The sequence below is a fragment of the Paroedura picta genome, chromosome 15 (genome assembly GCF_049243985.1).
Source record: "Paroedura picta isolate Pp20150507F chromosome 15, Ppicta_v3.0, whole genome shotgun sequence".
Lineage (NCBI taxonomy): Eukaryota > Metazoa > Chordata > Lepidosauria > Squamata > Gekkonidae > Paroedura > Paroedura picta.
In genome coordinates this window covers 15,610,394-15,631,604 of record NC_135383.1, presented here as the reverse complement: position 1 = coordinate 15,631,604, position 21,211 = coordinate 15,610,394, and the positions used below count along the sequence as shown (strand labels likewise).

Here is a 21,211-nt window from a genome sequence, read left to right as displayed (position 1 = left end):
CTGCGGAAAATTCGCTATCAGAAAAAACACTACTTTGATTTGATTCCTGGCAACTTGGCTGAGACAGAGGGTCTCCATGACCTCATCGAAAGCAACTCTCTTTACAGGCAGCTTGGAGAAGGAACATGTTTCCCATATACCAACCCTGTCACTGGAGTTGTTCTTAAGACAGCCACCGTGATAGGTTTGGCCTAAAAGACAACCCTACTCTATAATGTCATCATGTCCCTTTCAAAGCAAGAGGGTCAGATTCTAGTTTCTGAGGGGCCAAACTCACTCATTCAGAGGGCCAGAGATAGCGTGAGTGTAATTGGGTCAGGCTACGCATACCATAAATTATCAAAATGTAAAGACAGCAGCACTCAATGTCTTGATACTAATTAAATCAGAATCAGCATGAGTGAATTACTATTAATACAGGCTGAACACACCTCAAACTGCCTCATACTGAATCAGGCCCTTGGTCCCTCAAGGTCTGTACTGTCTATTCAACTTGGCAGTGGTTTTGCATGAGGCAGGGGTCTTCCACATCCCTACCACTTGGTCCTTTTAGCTAGAGATGATGGGGATTACATAGGGTTGCCAGCTCTGGATTGGGGAATTCCTGGAGATTTGGGATGGAGCCTGGGGAGGGGAGAGTCTAGGCTAAGACCACGCTTTCAGCATTACTGCACCTGCATGTTTTCATAGAGTCCTTATCCTTGCATGATTTAGTTAACTGATCCAACTGGCTATGACCCTGGTGGAAAACTGATTGGAGATGCAAACGCAGCCACCAAGACTGCAACTTCACCATCAAAGCTCAGATGAGCTGCAGTCACTTAGTATCTTCTCAAACCGGACAAGAGCAAGATGTTCCAAAGCTCAAATCACAAATGATCACAACAACTTAAAATTAGCTCACCTGACAGAGATTTATGCTGCAAAGTTCATGGCACATCCATTGCACAATCACTTTCTGACTATCTTAACACAGCCTAAATAAACTAAATAAAGCCGTAAGGGCTTAGTGGGAGGAGTTAGGGCGGGCTGTGTCCGGGATGAGGAAGGGTGCTAATTGGCCCCTTCCTCCGGACAGACCATCGGCCGGGCCAATCCCCGCCCTGCCGACAAGGGAGCAACTTGCTGGCGGCCTGACGCGGCGAGAGGCACTTTGTGCCTTTGTGCCTCTCGCCGCGTCAGGCCGCCGGCCAAGGGAGCCCCCGCCAGCCGCGCTGCGCACGACTGTCAGGGGCTCCCTTACGTAGCGCCCACTGTATTTTTATTACAGCGGGCTTGATTACTAGTTTATACATATTGTCGGTTTGGTACTGAACTTTTGTCTAGGGTATCTGGCTGATAGAACGTTCTCTCTTCTTTTTTGAGGGGTAGGGGAAGGGGATATGATTCCCAACATTGGCATTATGTACTAAATATTTAGGCTGTGGATGCTGGAAGCTACACAGCTGAACAATTCCTGCAGAGTACAGCTTGTGGTATTTCGGGGTTTTTTTGAAGTCCGCGTTCCTTAGGAGGTTGTCAAGTTCTTTGTCAAAGTAAAGGTCTCTGAAATTCTTGAGACACATTTCAGCCTCAGGATATGACAGATGAAGACAGTTTTAAGAGTCTACTGTGATGAGTTCAAAACTCATTATCTGTAAAACAAAGAACACCTATCTCCACCCAAAAATGATTGGGGGCGAGCAAATGTGGCCACGGAAAAGGTACTCGTCTGAAATACTCGGCTAGGACTAGCTATCAGTGTTGCCAGTGTTCATAACTAACTGTTTACAAATATTCCCCCCCCACCCGTTCATAATTTTTGATTGTGTTATGAACTGAGCTGCTTTTACCCCCCAAAGCCAACATCATGAGGTGGGAGGGAACTCCTGGAAATAACAGATGAAATGTACTTTCTGAAATCTCAGCAACAAAGCCTTTAATTTACCCAGCCGAACAGGGCAAGTTTGCCTTTCTCTCTGAGCCAGTGATTTCTGACCTTGGTGTCCACCAAGGGGTCACCCGGTCCCTACGTTCTTCTTGACAAAGCATCTCTTCTCCGAAGCAAAGAACCAGACCTGGAGTTCCTCTGCCCCAGTCGAGCTAGGCCCTTTCTGCATGCACAGCTTATTTTAGATTACCCTTGAACTGGAGTCAGTATGCTTTTAATTCGAATCCTGTGCCTGCGCTGTAGTGCCTTGGCTTCTTCGGCTTGTCACATGGGACAGTGTTGGAGCTTAATTAGGCTGATTCCACAGTTCATTTTTTAGTCTTGGCACTTTGTTTGAACGATGTGAAACCTCAGTCAAGGTGTTGCTTGATCTCCTTCGACACCTCCTTTCAGGGAACTTATGCACTCTGCACCTTTTTAAAATCTGATTTTTTATCTTTGAAATTGTGGAGTGCATCGTGCTAATGAGGAAAGGCAGTTAGTCCTGCAGAATTTAGATTTGGGGTTTGTTTTTTTTTTGACAGTGGGTTTGGTCTCTCCTTATTGGTCAGCTAGAACCACTGCTCTAAAGCACGGGTAGTCAACCTGTGGTCCTCCAGATGTTCATGGACTACAATTCCCATGAGTCCCTGCCAGCATTTGCTGGCAGGGGCTCATGGGAATTGTAGTCCATGAACATCTGGAGAACCACAGGTTGCCTACTCATGCTCTAAAGCATTTGTAGGGCCTTTTACGCACTGGTGTTTTCCTTTGTTTTCACCATGCATTCTCATGGGGTTTTCTGTTTTGTCCTGCATTTCATCCTGTTTCCACTCCTCACGTGCCTCAAGCCTTCTTTCTTTGTTCTGCATAGATTTTCTTCCCTTCTGCGTTCTGTTTGCTTTCTGTTTGCTGTTTCCCTGCATTTAGCGAGAGTGCGTTTCTGACAGATATTCCCCTTGCTTTGTTCCCAAGGCAAAGATAATTCAAAAGCATAATGATTCCCCTGGATTCCCCCACCCCACTCCTCAGAGGACATTTCTTCGCTGCCCACATTGTGTGGCATGGCTGGTCTCTCCCGATTGGTCAGTTTTGCACTGAGCATGTTTTTTGAAACTGTATGAAGAGATTCTTCAAATTGCATTTACTGTCCAGTAGACTTCTTAGCAGATGGTTCTACCCCCCTTCATTGGTGAAGATTAGAAGCTTCAGTATTGCTTACTTTCCCCATTTCATGTTTTTAAACAGATGGGATAAGTCCAGCGATGCATGGATGCCTTGCAAAACTCAGATCCCGGGTAAAAAAGAATTGTCAGAGTGTGTGCATATGAGTGTGCATGTGTGTGCTGCTTAAAGAGAGGTGTGCCCTCAGTGGACAATGCTTATTGCAAGAGGTGTGATTAACAGAGCAGGAGGTGAGGTGGGGTCTTCCATTAGCAAGTGTCTTGGCAGCAGAACGGAGGGGCATTTTAGAAGAACATCGTCACTGTGGAGCAAAGGAGACTTGGCTGGGGGAAGGGGGGGTCTCTTCGAGTGTAAGCTGCCCAAGCCCTGTTATGACTCCTCGGGAGCAAAGCCCTCCACAAGAGGCACTCCCAGGAAGCAAAACCCTCTTGCATTTAAGACAAAGCTCAATTTGTGCCAAGTTTTGGTCTCCATTTTCCAGTGCAAACTTTATGGGTGGCTGAAGATGCATGATCTGAGCACGCAACACTTATCTCCCATTCCCCACAGAACACAGGCAAGACCAGACAGCATAGCCAGCAGTTGTGAGTGCACCTTCATTTTGGAAAATTAATTTTTTTAAAAAAGCTGCAAGAAGGAGCCAGAAACAACTCTGTGAGCCCCAAGCCTCAGTTTGCAAGGCTGTTAACGATAGGACATTTTGGAGGTCATTAATTCATAGGGTCACCATAAGTCAGAAGTGACTTCACGCACACAAACACACACTCTCAGATTGTTGTCCTGCATTCCAGTCACTACACCATGGTGAATCTCATTCTAGGGCAACAATAACCAGAGCTAGGTTAAGATATGGCGAGTGCATTGGATGTAATGGCAATGCAGGATGCTCTAGTGTTGGGGCAAAAACTCTATGGTAAAAACGGCTTCTATCATAGAGCTTTTGCACATAGAGCAGTGTGTCCCACAGCACCATTGCTTTAATTACATTACATCAGAAGTAACATCACCACATTGCCAGCAACAGCGGCTTAGGCCTCTCCTCTCTAGCAGTAATCCCCCCCCCCCGTTTCTGTGGGCATCTGGTAACCCTAACTTGGTTTATGCATAAACAAGCTCTGTAAACAAACATGTAAAGCTATTTCCTTCTGTCAAATAAAGGTGGGTAAACAATTCCCCCATCACTTCCACTGAGATTCACCTTCTTCACGACATCCCCCCTAAAAAGATGAATGGCTTTTAAAAAATAGGGGAAGGATGATTGCTTTGCATACCATAAATGTTTAATGTGCATCATTTTGTAGTTAAAGGGAAAGGAAAGATGCGTTCAACCATGGCCCCCTTTTTGGGGGAAGAAAAAACGCCCTGCCATAAATCATACAGTTTGGAGCACACATCTATGAGACAAAATAATCAAAAAGGCATTTTATGTCAGGAGACACATTATATATAAAATGGAGCATGTGTCTATGAATTTCTCTCACTCATCAACTCCTTCTACCACATACAGCCAGCGTCATTAGGTTTACCCAGCTAATAGCTCTCCAAAGCGCCGGGTTCGGGCTTGGAATCATTTTTCCCAAGGCTATTTTCAAATCAATAAGCTTTATTCTCTAAATTGCTAGGCCCCATACAAATAAAAAATAAAGAACCCCTGGCTTGCAGATTTACAATAGTGACATAATAATAAAAAAACATTAGAAAGGAAAGGGAGGGATGCAAAAAAGAAGGAAAAGTAGGTAGAAATGGATAAGGTTTCAGAAGAAGAGTTGGCTTTTATACCTCGCTTTTCTCTACCCAGAGGAGTCTCAAAGCAGCTTACAATTGCCTCATAGGCACCTTGTGAGGCAGGTGGGGCAGTGAGAATTCTGGGAGAACTGTGACTAGCCAGTCTTGAATATAAAAGATAGGGGAAGAAAGTAGGACAAAAGGGCAGTGCAATGGGAAGGAGCTAGAAGGGATGCTGATGGGGCAGAGAGAGCATAATCTTAGGTTCAAGTAGAGGCAGGGAATTGGCAGGGTTAGGCAACTGGTGTTGATGCAGAAGGGTCTAACTGCCCCTTCACTGCCAGGGACCACTGACCATAGAATCATAGAATCATAGAGTTGGAAGGGGCCATACAGGCCATCTAGTCCAACCCCCTGCTCTACGCAGGATCAGCCCAAAGCATCCTAAAGCATCCAAGAAAAGGGTGTATCCAACCTTTGCTTGAAGACTGCCAGTGAGGGGGAGCTCACCACCTCCTTAGGCAGCCTATTCCACTGCTGAACTACTCTGACTGTGACATTTTTTTCCTGATATCTAGCCTATATCGTTGTACTTGAAGTTTAAACCCATTACTGCGTGTCCTCTCCTCTGCAGCCAACAGAAACAGCATCCTGCCCTCCTCCAAGTAACAACCTTTAAAATACTTAAAGAGGGCTATCATGTCCCCTCTCAACCTCCTTTTCTCCAGGCTGAACATTCCCAAGTCCCTCAACCTATCTTCATAGGGCTTGGTCCCTTGGCCCCAGATCATCTTCGTCGCTCTCCTCTGTACCCTTTTAATTTTATCTACGTCCTTCTTGAATGCATGGAGGCCTGGAGAAGCACATGCTTTCCTGTTTTCCCAGTTGAAAATCACAGATTATTGCAGATCTGGGGTAATAAGCCAAGAACTATTAGCCCTGCTGTGACTTGTACTTCTGTTTCTCCTAGCCTCATAGTGTTGGAATATGCAGGATCTATAGTATGCATGATTTGACAGCATATGAAGAAAATCCTACAGGGGGCATTGGAGGAGCTGTGTATTTGCACAGGATGTGATATTATCCTGCTGGAGACTTCTGGGTGGTGCTCTGGTATTTGGGCACAAACTCTATGGTTGAAGTCACTTTTACCATAGAGCTTTTGTCCATATACCAGGACATTGCTGTGACATCACAGTATGATGACATCACTTCTTAAATATATGATAATATCTGGGGCTTTCTCTTTCTCCGGGTAAATCTCCCTTCAGCTTCTGCTGGTTGCCAGGGAACTGACAACCCTATCAGTAATACAGATGGCAAAAAAGAGATGATAATATATTTAATATCTTAGGTCATGATAATATGCACAAAGCCTCCTGTGGTATTCCTTTTCAACACAATCATTTCTCCAAGTTAATAAAACCATGAATGTAATCCAAAATCTCTCACTTAGACTTTGCATAAGCACAACCAATTATGGGGGATACTTTTGCTGCTTAGCTGTGTCATGAATTCTTTCACATGTTCTTAGTATTATAGTTGGAAGGTACCTCCAGGGTCATCTAGTCCAACTCCCCGCAGAACGCAGGAAATTCACCTGCCCACCCACAGTGACCCAATTCCATGCCCAAGTAATGCCCCCTCCACTAGAATCCCTGGCCAGTCTGGCCTGGAAGAAATTCCAAAGGTTACCCAGCTGGCTGCATGTAAAGGAGCGGGGAATCAAACCTGGCTCACCAGATTAAAAGTCAGTGCTCCTAACCACTACACCAATGGTGTAAACCATCCTGAGGCTGCTTGTAGGGAGGGCAGGATCACTAAATCTAATCCTAAATAAAATAAACAAACACACACATCCCAGAGAACTTGCTTTGTGTACAAGAATGCCCTTGTACACCTAAGAGCGCCACATCCTACCTGATTGGTAAAGAGGGATCTCCAGCATCCCACCAATCCTTTGGAGGGCTGATGTACATGCACCACAGCTCCCAACTGTATCCATGAGCCGAGTTTTCATATCGCTGAACCTCAAAGGTGTCCTGCTTGATGTTGTCGATTGAAGGAAGGATAACCCTTTTTCGATTCCCCTGGATTCGTGAGAGAACTGGCTCGGCCCTAGAGGGGAGATGGTAAAAGTGAATTTGGAAAGAGACTAATATGGTAAATCCCAATGAAGAAATGGCAGATGTCTCCACTTGACTCCAGCAATGAAATGGGGTAGACTTGAGCGGGGGTAGTCAACCTGTGGTCCTCCAGATGTTCATGGACTACAATTCCCATGAGCCCCTGCCAGCGTTTGCTGGCGGGGGCTCATGGGGATTGTAGTCCATGAACATCTGGAGGACCACAGGTTGACTACCCCTGGACTTGAGGACCACGTGAAGATACTAATCTGGTCCAACAAGGTAAGCGTTGTTTTAATTTTATTTATTTATTAAATTTTTATACCCTCGCCACTCAGGGCGGTTCCCAGCATAGTTCAGTGCGCATGCCCCGGTATAAAATGAGATCCAATACACTCCCAAAATTAAACTCAGTAAATTGCATCAACATTATTGAACATTAAAACCATTAACCATTTAACGTATAACCATTATATAACAGATTGGCTAGACTCAAGATTTCCTTTTGATGTATCCAGTGGGCATATCTGAGCAGGTTCTGGGGGGAGCGGGTTCTGGGGGCCCCAGTAGATGTTATCAGCTCACTGGCCCCAACCAAAACCTGGTGGGAGAGCTCCATTTTACAGGCCCTGTAGAACTGTGCTAGCTCCGTCCAGGTCCAGATCTCCTCTGGGAGCTCATTCCACCAAGTGGGAGCGAGGACAGAGAATTTTCTGGTCCTGGTTGAGGCCAGATGTGTTTCCTTACCTACTCACTGATGATGGCTTTCCAGGGCTTTAGGAAGAGGTCTTTCATATCATCTCCTGTCTAAGGATACAGGTCCCCAGGTGGGGTAATCAAAGGAAACCATGTGGCTCATCAATCATATATATATAGTTGACTTCAACTGCACTAAATGTATTTCAGTCTTTCATTTGATCTGGAAGAAATGGTCTATCTTCACATCACAAAGCAGAGTAAAATGAAATGTATTTCCACTTTAACATCACAGAATAGAGTAGGTAGGTGAATTAGCACTCCGGCTATGGGCCCGTTTCGCAAGTCTTCCTCAGCTTATTCTTACTTTATACGTGACCACATAAAGTCAAATTGAACACATGGTCTCCTAGGCAGCAAAAAGGCATCCTGGTTGAGCCCTAGTTGAGAATTCCTGACCTAGATTATCCATTGGACGAGTCTAATCTAACACTGTCTCTAATTAGGGATGCCAGTCCCCAGGTAGGATCTGGGGATTCCCTGAACTACTAGCTCATCTCCAGGAGACAGTGATCAGTTCCCCTGGAGAAAATGGCTGCTGCTGAGGGTAGACTCCGTAGCATTATTTATTTATTTATCATTTGGATTGATTCCCCACCGCTATCGGAAAACACATCTTGCGGCAGGTTACAACAGTAAAAACATAAAAAATTCCCATATGATAAAAATATTATAATTCACTGAGATCCCTCCTCATCCCAAATCCCACTCACTCCTGGGTTCACCCCCAAAGTCTCCAGGTATTTCCAGAGCTGGCAACGCTACTCCCATCTGACCCTTTTCATTAGAGATGCCAGGGACCAAACAGGGACCGTCTTCATGAGAAGTCACAGCTCTTTCCCAGAAGATAGTTTCAGAGGTTAGCTGTGTTGAACTGCAGTACAAGAGCTAGATCTGAGTCTAAAGATCACCAATTTTTTTGTGGTATGAACATTTGAATGTCAAAGATCCCCTTGTAATCTCTGAAGTTGAGTGGAGTTTCTAGTCTCAAAAACTCATACCGTGAAAACCTTGCTGGTCTCTAAGGAGCTCCTGAACTGAAATCCAGCAGCCTTTCTCCATTAAGCAAGTGAGCAGATGGGAACAAACTCTAGAGCTGGGGTGGCCAAACTGCGGCTCACCAGATGTCCATGGAGTACAATTACCATTGTGATTGTAGGATTATTCATTTCTGGAAGATTATTAATTTCTGATTTATTTGGCATAAGTAAGCCCCAGTTATGTGTTATCATCAGAGAAATCATATGAAGAAGAAAGAAAAACATGATTTGGAGCATCCAAAGCACTTCACAGCCCTGGTTTTGTAAGTGATATAGGTTCGCATGATTATTCCCATGTTACAGATGTGGGCCAGTGCTGAGCCTGAGATAAAGGGGGTTGTCTAAGGCCACAAAGCGAGTTCAAGACAAAGTGCATTTTCACGCAGGCTAAATAATGCAGTTTCAATCCACTTTAGCAACTGTTTGGATTTTGCCATTTCACACAGTGCAAAGTACATTCAAGTGCTCTGCTGGATGACTGGACTCCATATTCCCCAAAAGAGCCAATTTATGCAATGTGTGAAGCTGGATGCAATTATGAGAAAAAAAACAACACAACCCTGGCTTTTCATCCTAAAATGTCTAGAGTTATTCTGAGATTACCCATATATAACTTTATTCGTCTCTGCATGGGCACAGGGGATTGTTCTGCTGCAGTTATCCAAGATTTATTCCCAGTTTTTGGAAACAAAGTGTGTGAAGCCATTTAAAGATAAACCAAATATTTGCAGTCAGAAAGATCAATTCAAACATTCATTCTGCTCCTGTACACGACTTAGGGAACATAAGCAAAGATGCTTCTGAAATGCTGATAATTCAAACTCTCCCCAGATTTTGGAATTCCAAGTGACCTCCTTTTCCTCAAGTGAAACTGCTACATTAAGAAACCTCAGTTGTTCTTCTTTGTGTTTCTAATGGTTGTGGTTTGGTTTCATGCACATTTTTACACAATCCTTCCAGTTTGTTTCTCCCCTCTACGGTATCACTGCACAAAAGCAAAACTTAATGTAGGAGCATACAGTTATATCATACATGTTTGGTGTTTAACCAATGCATAGGATCACATGTGCAAATAAAAAAAACACTACACAAAAAAAGGAATTGAGGCAATTGTGCAATCAAATTGGGGTTTTTGTTTTGTTTTAATATTATAAAGTGTGTATGTTAGGCAGGGGGATGCAATCAGAATGAAGAAACTGAGATCTGTACCTAACTGCACATATTCCCATACTAGATTTAATTTTACAAGGTCTCCTGGTTAGAAACTGAATTAAGGAGGGGTAGAATGAAGCATGGAGAGAAATTACAGAACAGTAAAGGAATGTGATGGGGAAATCTGCTCATCCCTATGGACAATTTTGACCATCTTAATAGGGATTCTTGAATACCCACTGGTTCAGCTCATGTCCTGCTCACCAGTTGTGAACAGGGAGCCAGTTGTTCAACGATAAGTTTGACAGTTTATTAGCCATTTTATGGCATTCTGCAGGTTGCTTTGCTACATTCCTTGCTAACCTTGCACTACTGTAGAACTGGCTTTTCACTCATCGTTGTTCTCACACAGCCCAATCAAGTTCTTCTATGGCCCCCATCCTTGCTGTGTAACAAATGAAATATATTGATCATAAATACATGCAATGTTTGATTAATATCCTGTCCTTTGGTGCTAATCTATGACAGGGATTCCCAACCCTGGGACTGTGAGAGCTCTCCAGGGGCTCCCAGTCTTTCCCCTACATTCTTCCTTAATGGACTTGGCCACAAGCCTTTCCCAGCATTGCCATGAAAGCAGGGAACTGCCACTTCCATTGACCTGGGGGTGGCATTCCTCCGTGGGTACCACATCTGGGAAAGTGGGAGGAGCCTGGCTGCCTGCTCCTGCCTCAAACTGCCTCCTTTCTCTCCCCCCTCCTCAGTCCTCCTCAGGTGTAACAGGGAGGCATGGCCTGGTTCTGGGGCTCCTCATGCCTGAAAACTATTTCAGGGACTCCTGCAGGGTCAAAAGGTTGAAAGAGACTGATCTATGTCATCCCCCCATTGATGCTAATGACTGCCAATCAATTTTATTCAGCAATGCCTTTGCAGATGGCACAATTCTGCCAGAATCCCAACGCAAGCCTGTTCAACAAGCTTCCTGGTTGTTTGGCATGAACCGGACAGACCAGGCGATCAATGCACACCTGATCAATATCTTTGAACATGCTGTGTTCATCTGTCAGATATATTTGTGGCAAAATTCACAGCATTTTGCTATTGAACAGTGCTAATTAGCATGATGCTGATGTGCGGAGCAAGGGCCTCCAGCAAGCATTGAAGTGCCTAAAAATACATGCACCATTTTGATCGAGGAGCAGAGCATGCAGCTTAACTTGAAGCCATCTGCTGAGGTTTGTGTTTTGTACTGCATCTCTTCAGCAGCAGGATCTTCTAAATTGGCTGAAGTTGAATCGGCAAGCGCCTTAGAGATTTATTACATTTCTATCTTGCTCGTCCAGGCATGGATCTGACCCAGCCCTGCTATATCACACGCTTTCAGACCATGTGCTTGGATGGCATGATACACGAAGAAAGGCAGTTGGTTAAATTAAAGCAGCTATTGCTGTAGGCCAAGTAGCTGAGATTAAAATTGTGCGGAAACATTCCAGGCTTTTAAACTGAATTGGTGCAGTGGTTCAGAGTGGCGGCTTCTAATGTGACGAGCCGGGTTTGATTCTCCACTGCTCCACATGCAGCCAGCTGGGTGACCTTGGGCTAGTCACAGTCCTGATAGAACTGTTCTTACCGAGCAGTGTTGTCAGGACTCTCTCAGCCCCACCTACCTCACAGGGTGCCTGTTTTGGGGAGAGGAAAGGGAAGGGGATTGTAAGCCACTTTGAGACTCCTTCGGGTAGTGAAAAGCAAGGTATAAAAACCAACTCTTCTTCTTCTGTTCTGCATTCGCCTCCCTTCCTTGCTGTGGTCCATTGTCTCCTTTCAGAAAGTAACAAAGCCTTCCTTTTTGACCGCCCCCCCCTGCATTATTGCAGTCTTTGCTAATCATTTAATTTTTTAAAAAAAACAGACAATGTGTGTGTGTGTTTGCATGTGGCAAATCAATCATCTAGTTGGAATGAGATGGCTTTGCACTGGGTATTCACTGTAGGGGTACTTTGATTACAATGACTGTTTAAGGAGTTAATGGTGGATGTCATCCAGCTCAGAGCAGCAACTGGGGTGGTCCTTAAAAATTCTATATTTGGGGCTTTTCTCCAATGACGTTTGGCTGGAAGCTCTTCTGATGTATTACAAAGATTCAACTGGAAGGGGAAAATACTGTTGACTGAGAAGGTAGGAGAATCAAAGAAAAACAAGGGCCCATTCCGCACAAGGTTCAATGTGGCAAATCGGTTTCGGAAAGAAAAAGCGGAATTTCAGGAGTGTGGCAGATTGTGTATGACGTCGTGCACAACTGCATATTAGTAGCGATTACAATTTGCTACACTCCTGCAACATTGAACTTGTGCGGAATGGACCAAGATGCCTGCTGCTGGGGAAGATGGACAACAGCTGAAAAAACACACACACAATAACAAAAAAATCAAAACAAAACACAGAAATGTTTTTTTGGGGGGGGGGCGGAGGGGATTGTAATGCTAAGATTTGGGTTTACGGCTCCAGAGATTATGGCATCAGTCTGAAACGGTGATTTTCACATATATGTTTTGGCTTGGGAATTTTGGGATGCACACCTACATTGAAAACACTTCAAGGCACAAAAATAAAATAAAAAAATTAAAATGCAGCAGTAAACAGTGAACACCTTCTCCATAGCATCAGAAAAAGCTTTATTTCAAGCAGTTCTCAGTAAATTATAGTCTTTCCATTGTGTGAATAAATCCTCATCCTGAAAAGCAAAGGAATTGGCTGATAACAGCATTTAGGTAGGCATACAGGTGCGGGCCTTTGAAAGCCTGCTTTGGGAACGCATCCCCTGGCTGGAGCATTCAAAAGAAATCTCTGCAACTGCATGCACACACACACACACACCCTCCCCAAACCCATTTTTATAGGCACGCATCTATTTTACTCTGGGGTGCTTTTGCGCCTTCCTTCTCATCAAGAGACACAATGAAAAGTGCATTAGCCTCTCACATCATGTTTCCTAAGCAGCGAGACGGCCTTTTCAAGGGGGAAAAAAAAGAGTTCTCTTGCAACAGCAGTGCTTCTCTTTCATCACAGAGTTAAAAAAAGAATAGCATTCTTCCCAAGCCTGACAGGACACCGGCAAGTCGTCCTCGTAAAAGAGTTTTTCATTCCTTCTTAACGGAGAGGGAATTGAGCTAGAACTATCGGCAGATTTCCAGTGCTGCTTTCAGTTCTCCTTAGAGAAATCCATTCTTATCTCTAGTTATCATCGTTTTGCCACGAGGCTCACCTGGGAGGCCTAAGATCACTCATTCCTCTGAGCCTTACCTGTCCTGAACTCCCTTAGAAGAAGGGAAGAATACCGATTGGACAGACTGACAGACTGAGCCTATCTCAGGTTAGCCTAATTTACAGGCTTTAGAGGAAAGGCAGGATAAAAAAGTACTCATAGGACAAATAAGGGATCATATCACCTCAACGATATTGTGTTCCATAACCAAATCTGTCCAAACCTCCCTCCCTCCCTCCCTCCCATCCATCCATCAAAATAAAACAACAAATACATAAATGTTCATTCCCAATAAGACTTTGTGCATAAAATCTCCATCACAAAAAGTGCATAGGACAGTGTAGGGCCAATAATTCTTTCGGAGCCTAAATCGCTTCACGTGGCTTTGATAATGATAGAGAAGAAGAAGAAGAAGAGTTGGTTCTTATATGCCGCTTTTCTCTACCCGAAGGAGGCTCAAAGTGGCTTACAGTCGCCTTCCCTTTCCTCTCCCCACAACAGGACACCCTGTGAGGTGGGAGAGGCTGAGAGAGCCCTGAGATTCCTCTCGGTCAGAACAGTTTTATCAGTGCTGTGGCGAGCCCAAGGTCACCCAGCTGGCTGCATGTGGGGGAGTGCAGAATCGAACCCGGCTCGCCAGATTAGAAGTCCGCACTCCTAACCACTACACCAAACTGGAAGAGGGGAGAATGATACCATAATCCACTTTGGGTCCCCAAAATATATCTAATATATATGTCTGAGGTGGAGGCATTACTGGAGACAATTCCTGTGGCCGTCTAAAAGCCGAGAGAGACAAAAATCTAGTTCCACCCTCTGAGCGGGGTAAGATTGTTTTTTTTTTTCTCTCTCTCTCTTGCAATCAACACCAGAAATAAGTCCTTGCCAGGTGTGAGTAACTGAAGAATTCAATGGGATTTTAAAAAATTCTCTTGGGGGAGACGATAACAGTTCAGGTATTTTCTCAGTGTTTTTGAAAGAAGGATTTTTTGGGGGGTAGACGTTTAGGGTGCAAACCACACCGGGCTCAAAAGACGAAGGCGTATAAAACTAGCAAAGGGCAAGAAATGGGCGGAATCCTTCAGTTCAGACTGTATCGGCTGCATCTCAAGCCAAATGAGATATGTTTGGAGGTGAACTTGTGTATGAGTGAAATACAAGGAAGTGCTTTCTGGATTACTCTGATGTAGACAGCTCAGGCTAGCCTGAATGCATCCAGTCTCGGAAGCTTAAGTGGGATCAATCTTACTTAATATTTGAATGGGAAACCTCCAAGTAGTTGGGTGGGAGACCAGGGTCATGATTAGGAGACAAACCACATCTGTTTCCTTGAAAACCTTGTGGCATTGCCATGTCAGCTCTGACATGATGGCAAACACGAACATACACTTTTGGATTTCCTTATTCTGATCATAATAAACCTTACTTTTGATATCAAGGACATACTGTTTGGCTCTGTCTCCCTCCCACACCTTAGACAACAGTGTCAGGTACTCCCTGGCATCTGGTGGGGGCTGGAGGACTTACCAGAACCAAAGAGAGGCCTCTGCTAGTATTGATGGCAATGCCTCTTCTGGCTAGGGAGACCAGGCTTGTTGGACCAGGCTGCAGGGGTTGGGGATAAATTTACCAGGAGCATGGAGGGAAAGAGCCAGGAATAAAGAGGACGAGCCTATATCACCCAGAGGTGATGTTTACACATCAGAGGTGACACTCTGGTTTTGGGGCAAAAACTCTATGATTCTAAGTCATTTTTATCACAGAGTTTTGGGCAGAGACTAGAGTATCCCTATGTTGTTGACGACATGAAGGTGTCACTCCCATTGTGTGCCACAAGTGGCGCCACTACATCACCTGTGGCACAGGCCCAGTCCTCCCTTTGCTGCCTGTAAGTCCCCCAGCCACCAGCTGATAGGCATCAGGGGAGAGAGCCACAGAAAGGGCAGAAGTCTTGCTGCATCAATGTGGATTTGAATGACTGCCTGGTCATCTTTTGAGCTCATTTGCACGGGGCCCTGCGCTCACTCTGGCCCTGACGGCACCACCTTTAGAGCAGCCCTCAGCAGCTGCTACTGTTTTAGTTGGAATAAAACTTATCTCATCCTCTCCAGAGGCCTGCTTGCAGTGGCTAACGAGAAAAAAAGGGTGGTGGTGGTGGGGGGAGAACCCTAATAAATAATGCATGCTTACAGTAACACGCCACAAAAACAACAATGCACTACAACTAAAAGTAAGTCCCAACAATAAAGCCATTCCGATCTACACTCATAAAAACCAGCAGTCAATAAAAGCAGCAGCATAAAACAGTCTCGGGAACATAAAAACACCCTATAAAGAGCGTTATTCAACCCGTCAGGGGTTACAGCTTAAAGATGGAATAAAATGTCAGTAAAAAGCCTGGGTGAATGGAAATGGTTTTGCTTGGCACCTAAATGCTAATAGGGGAGCATATTGGTTGGTCATCATAGGATAGGACTGTTTATTTGCTGCCTGGCAACAATAAAAGTATTTCTTATCAGGTCATATTATTTGCCGCTGCAGCAAAGAACGTTCGAGCCAGGTTTGTGGAGAGATAATATACCCCCCCCCCCCAATGCTGTTTTATTTTGAAGCGATACCTTTGACTAATGCAACTTACGTTTTTGTCCATGATTTCTGCATTTTTATTAGGGAGTTGTTTGTCTTTGAAGTTCTTGCTTTCACCAGCAAATTAAATCTGTTTTTCGATGGTCTTTGGCTATAGCGATAACACTGGTTGATTGAAAGCTAATGGAGCAGGCGGCAGGAAGTTGTTAAGGGCAACCAAAAAAATCCCCAGACTCCTGAGCATTGCCTTATAGGAGAGTTCTGACACTTTGATTGTGTTGGTTACCATTTTGTGCCATCTTTTATGGGACTACGATATCCCTTTAGGTAGATAATAAAATCAGAGTCCGGTAGCACCTTTAAGACCAACAAAGATTTATTCAAGGCGTGAGCTTTCAAGTGCAAGCACTCTTCGTCCACATGATAACTCCCATGTGGCTGTGTTTGGATGCTGTGACACAGTTTAATGATGTAACAGGATTAACCTTTGCTTATATATTCCTACTGTTATGATGGTCAGTTCTTAGTCTGACGAAGAGTGCTTGCACTCGAAAGCTCACGCCTTGAATAAATCTCTGTTGGTCTTAAAGGTGCTACTGGACTCTGATTTTATTGTGCTACTTCAGACCCAACACGGCTACTCATTTGAATCTATCCTTTAGAAAGATGTGGTGGTTGTGAAGTTTCTTCAGATTGCTCGAAAGCGCAAATCCTTGACTTGGTGCAAAAGACTGAGTTTATTGAAAGCAAGCTAGTTACTCTGACAATACCTTGCCAGAACTAAGGCATGGCAGAATAGACACAGCATAAAACTCCCAAACCAACTCCCCCTCCTGTGAGAACCCATGAAACGCAGGAAATCTTCAGAAGATCAGATAGCTTGGCACCCAAGATCGAGATGCCACATTCTAGAGGAAAGGGGGGATGGATGGGGCGGAGGAGGTGAGAAAATGAAAGGAAACAGTTCAAGCAGTAAAACTGGCCTTGGGCTCTACAGCTACACTTCTAATAAATGCTAACAACCATGGCAGAAACACAGTGACAATGGCCAGGGGTGAAACAGTCCTTCCAGATGTCACATCCATGAGTACTTGGAGCCCAGCTTCTGCATACTTTGGGCACAGGAGAACTGGAAGCTCATAGAGCTACCAATGACACTTTCAGTTTCGGAATGTTGAGAGAAAAATCATGCTGTGACATCACTTCCTTTTCCGAAAAGGTGAAATACTCTGCCAATTGAGATCAGAGTGCTACGGAATCTCAGCCAATTCCACGGGGTTTGTAAAACAGAGCTATTCTCCCCGAGTCACCAAGTGGCTACCACCATTTCAAATTATTGCATTGTAAGACGATACCAACCCCCTGAATTTCTCGTAACTAATGAATAACTAACTAATGAATTTAAAATGGAATCTCAATACTCTACCTACCAGCCTGCTGTGAACTCCACGTGGGCGTCAAAGAAGCCGGTGATCTGACCAGAGGCAACTTTCCAGCCTTCGATGCGGGCGCGGATCAAGCCTTCCCTTTTTTGGTTCCTCACTACCTTCACGAGGCCAGGGTATCGCTTGTTGACGTACTCCTCAAGGGGTGCCTTCAGTTCCTCTGCAAGAAGAAACCCAAACTGCTCAGCAGATGTTACTTTATGGGTTACTTGACTTTTACCGCTCCCTTAGCCCAGGAGTCCCCAACTTTTTTGAGCCTGTGGGGCCTTTTGGACTTATGACGCAATGTGACGAGCACAAAGACAAAATGGCTGCCTCCAAATAACTTCAGTGGGAGGTAGAATCAGTGACAAAATGGCTGCCTCAGCTAACTTTCAGTCACACAGTTGCTGCTGAATACCTTTATAAAACATCTGCAAAGCCAATCAATAGCCAAACAGAAGCCTTGCCAGGTAAAAGCCCTACTTGCTTTCTAAAACTTGCTGGGTGCCAGAAAAGGCATTGACGGATGCCATGGTGCCACATTGGAGACCTCTGATTTAGGCCATCGAGTACTATGAGCAAATCACTTATCATTAAAGGTAAAGGTAAAGGTATCCCCTGTGCGAGCACCGAGTCATGTCTGACCCTTGGGGTGACGCCCTCCAACGTTTTCATGGCAGACTCAATACGGGGTGGTTTGCCAGTGCCTTCCCCAGTCATTACCGTTTACCCCCCAGCAAGCTGGGTACTCATTTTACCAACCTCGGAAGAATGGAAGGCTGAGTCAACCTTGAGCCGGCTGCTGGGATTGAACTCCCAGCCTCATGGGCAGAGCTTTCAGACGGCTGCCTTACCACTCTGCGCCACAAGAGGCTCTCACTTATCATTAGAAGTCTACAAAGGGTTAACTTTGTGACTTCCATTTCAAATGAGGAACTCTCCCCTTTGTATAACCCTCCCTCCAATGAAGATGCAGCTATTATATTTACTGTTATATTTTCTCAGATTGCTGCATATGCATGCTTTGCCCAATTTGTGTCATTTCTCCTCTTCTAGACATGTGCATTGATGTGCATATGACCATGTAAATTTGACCATATCAAGATATAATTTGTATGGTTATACACTGATGATAGAAGGACATGTTTGTATCAGTAAAACACTGCACAGAATCAAATTCAGTATGACGTACAAGGTCACTATTTTAACCAGACTTTAAAACTAATGCTCATGCAATACATATAAGTAACTGAGCAGGGGGAAAAAATGCAACTTAACTGGTAGTTATGGCAAACATCATGCCTCAATTCTCTAATGGGTGAACTGGGCCATGCATGGGTTTTCCATGTTGGTACAGCTTCTTTTTACAGGAATAGAAGCTTTACTTGCATGGAAAAATCCATGTGTTGCCCAATTCACATTATGCGATCTTGCTATTAGGTGCATTGAAAGGACCTTTGTGCTCCTAATGTGTCTAATTGGTGGCTCCCACAGCACATGAAGGGAACACACAAATGTGTCCATATTACCAGCTATTTTCTTCCTCTTACTCATACTGCACACGTTGGATAATGCACTTGCAATGTCCTTTTGCAGCTGGATTTTCCTTTGCAGAACAGGAAAATCTACTTCTAAAACACACTGAAAATGCATTATCCAACGTGTGCAGAATCTCAAGCCACAAACCTTCTGTTTCTGAACAGCGGTAGAGAAAACCACGATGACTCTCTAAACCAGGGATGGCCAAACTGTGGCTCTCCAGATGTCCATGGACTACAATTACCATGAGTCCCTGCCAGCTCTCCAGATGTCCATGGACTACAATTACCATGAGTCCCTGCCAGCTCCCCCCCATCTTCTTCTAACCTGAGTGCGAAACTGTCATTTTTTTTTGCTGCTTCTGAACCAAATCAAAAGGTTAACAAAACTGCCATTACCTTCAACCCCAAAGCTGCCAACGATGTGCATGCAAAGGCACTCAGAACACTGCTGGGTCTAGATAGCGAATGAATTCAGCAACCCCAGCATGGATCATTTGGCTGGAGATAAACCGGATGCGGCAACCAGAACTAGTTGTATTGGGCAAGTGTGCAATCTGCAAGGATCCCAACACCTCATGAGGAAAAAACAGGGAGCGGTCCTCCTTATGGCAACTGACTAGCTATGCATATCACTACCATGGTATAATGCAGGGGTAGTCAACGTGTGGTCCTCCAGATGACCATGGACTACAATTCCCATGAGCCCCTGCCAGCGAATGCTGGCAGGGGCTCATGGGAATTGTAGTCCATGGTCATCTGGAGGACCACACATTGACTACCCCTGCTCTAATGCACTTCATTGCAGCTAGAAATTCCAAGCTGCCGGAAACACGCATTTTCATTCAATAATTAGAAAGGATGATGCTAATTTGAAAGACACACTAAATCAAAAGAGGGTTTTGTTCAAGGTACTTAACATTCTTTTCATTCCCTAGGCGTTCCTTTATACTTTAATCACCGTTTCTCGTGTTTTTCCCCCCCTTCCTCAACAGCCGTTGTTTCCATTAGAAACAAAGACGATGGGGGGGGGGAATATGTTCTTTCGGTTGACATTCAGCATCTGGGGGATTGGATTCCAAGTCCGTTATTATGCTTAAAAAAAGGGGGGGGGGAAGAAAGAAAGACCAACGTCCTTAAATTTCTAGAAGAAAACGAGGGAGAATCCTCTCCACGATTGCCAAAGTAGAGAGAGACCTCCTGGCAAGCAGCCATTTGCTTTACATCCACTAGCTCTATCAGGCGAATTTTTGAAACACAACTCCCCTATGGCAGCGATCTAATCTCGTCACTGTGGGCTGCTTGCGACAAAGAAGGGAAGGTTTCATCACCCAGGAGAGCAGTTAATGTTCCCCTTGATGTGGCTGCTGGCTATCAGTTCCTTTCTTAAGTTGATGGTCTAGAGTAGTTCCTCAAGGGGAGTGAATTGTTAGGAGGTCCCCTGATAGTACCCATTGGAGCTTGGAGAAGATGTCCTCTTTAGCTGGGGGGGGGGGGAGGAGAGGCAGTGTCTGTGTGTCTCAGAGAAAACAGAGAGATGCAATAGCGATGGACTATTTGTGGAGTGGAGGATCTGGGGGCAAGGGATCTCTCACTCACTCTCTTTTTTTGGGAAACTGAGGTTGCCTGCTCCATTGGTCCATTATGTATTTCTAAGTCAAGCAAATGTTACAAAAAAGCCATGAGTCTTCAACATACTCTCTTACCTAAAGAGACGCAAGCCAGGGAACCCTGGCCCCGGAACGTCTTGCTGCTCAGTGAAAAAGAGGAGCATGCAACTATATAAGATAATTCATTCTGCTCCAGTTGTGTTGGTTAGAGCACCCTTTCTCAACTTTTTTAACATTGAGAAACCCCTAAAACATCCTTCAGGTTACAAGAAACTCCAGAAGTGGCGTGATCATGGTTGGGAAGCATAGTTATGCACACACCCACTCAGAGTCCCTCCCCATTCTACCCCTCCAGGCCCATCACTGATCATTTTGGGAGGGTGAGTCAGGTCAATGTAACCATATATGGTCCTCTCACCCAATAAATGTTTAAAGGTAAAGGTAAAGGTATCCCCTGTCCGAGTTATGTCTGACCCTTGGGGTGACGCCCTCTAGCGTTTTCATGGCAGACTCAATACAGGGTGGTTTGCCAGTGCCTTCCCCAGTCATTACCGTTTACCCCCCAGCAAGCTGGGTACTCATTTTACCGACCTCGGAAGGATGGAAGGCTGAGTCGACCTTGAGCCGGCTGCTGGGATTGAACTCCCAGCCTCATGGGCACAGCTTTCAGACAGCTGCCTTATCACTCTGCGCCACAAGAGGCTCAATAAATGTTTAATAAATTTATATATGAAAAAATAATTAATTCCCACCCATTTGGGAGGTGAGACAAGAGAAGGGATCTCAGAAATGGCTATGCTCAAACCCCTTCTAATCTCCGTCCCTTCCCTTGGTTCACTACAGAGGAGGCTAAGGTTAAAAATCTGCCTCTGACACTGATATTGTGCCACACCAG

At 44.8% G+C, this 21,211-nt stretch overlaps 1 protein-coding gene across 1 annotated transcript in view; it reads right to left on the bottom strand.

Moving 5' to 3' along the window:
• The window catches only part of GALNT17 (polypeptide N-acetylgalactosaminyltransferase 17), a 187,133-nt gene that overhangs the window by 73,142 nt on the left and 92,780 nt on the right, over positions 1 to 21,211 (bottom strand). Inside the window, exons 4-5 of the mRNA XM_077311239.1 lie at positions 17,172 to 17,346; positions 6,740 to 6,937 (exon numbers count right to left, since the gene is read on the bottom strand). Coding sequence (XP_077167354.1) covers positions 6,740 to 6,937; positions 17,172 to 17,346 — 373 coding nt within the window. The remainder of the gene's footprint in view (positions 1 to 6,739; positions 6,938 to 17,171; positions 17,347 to 21,211) is intronic.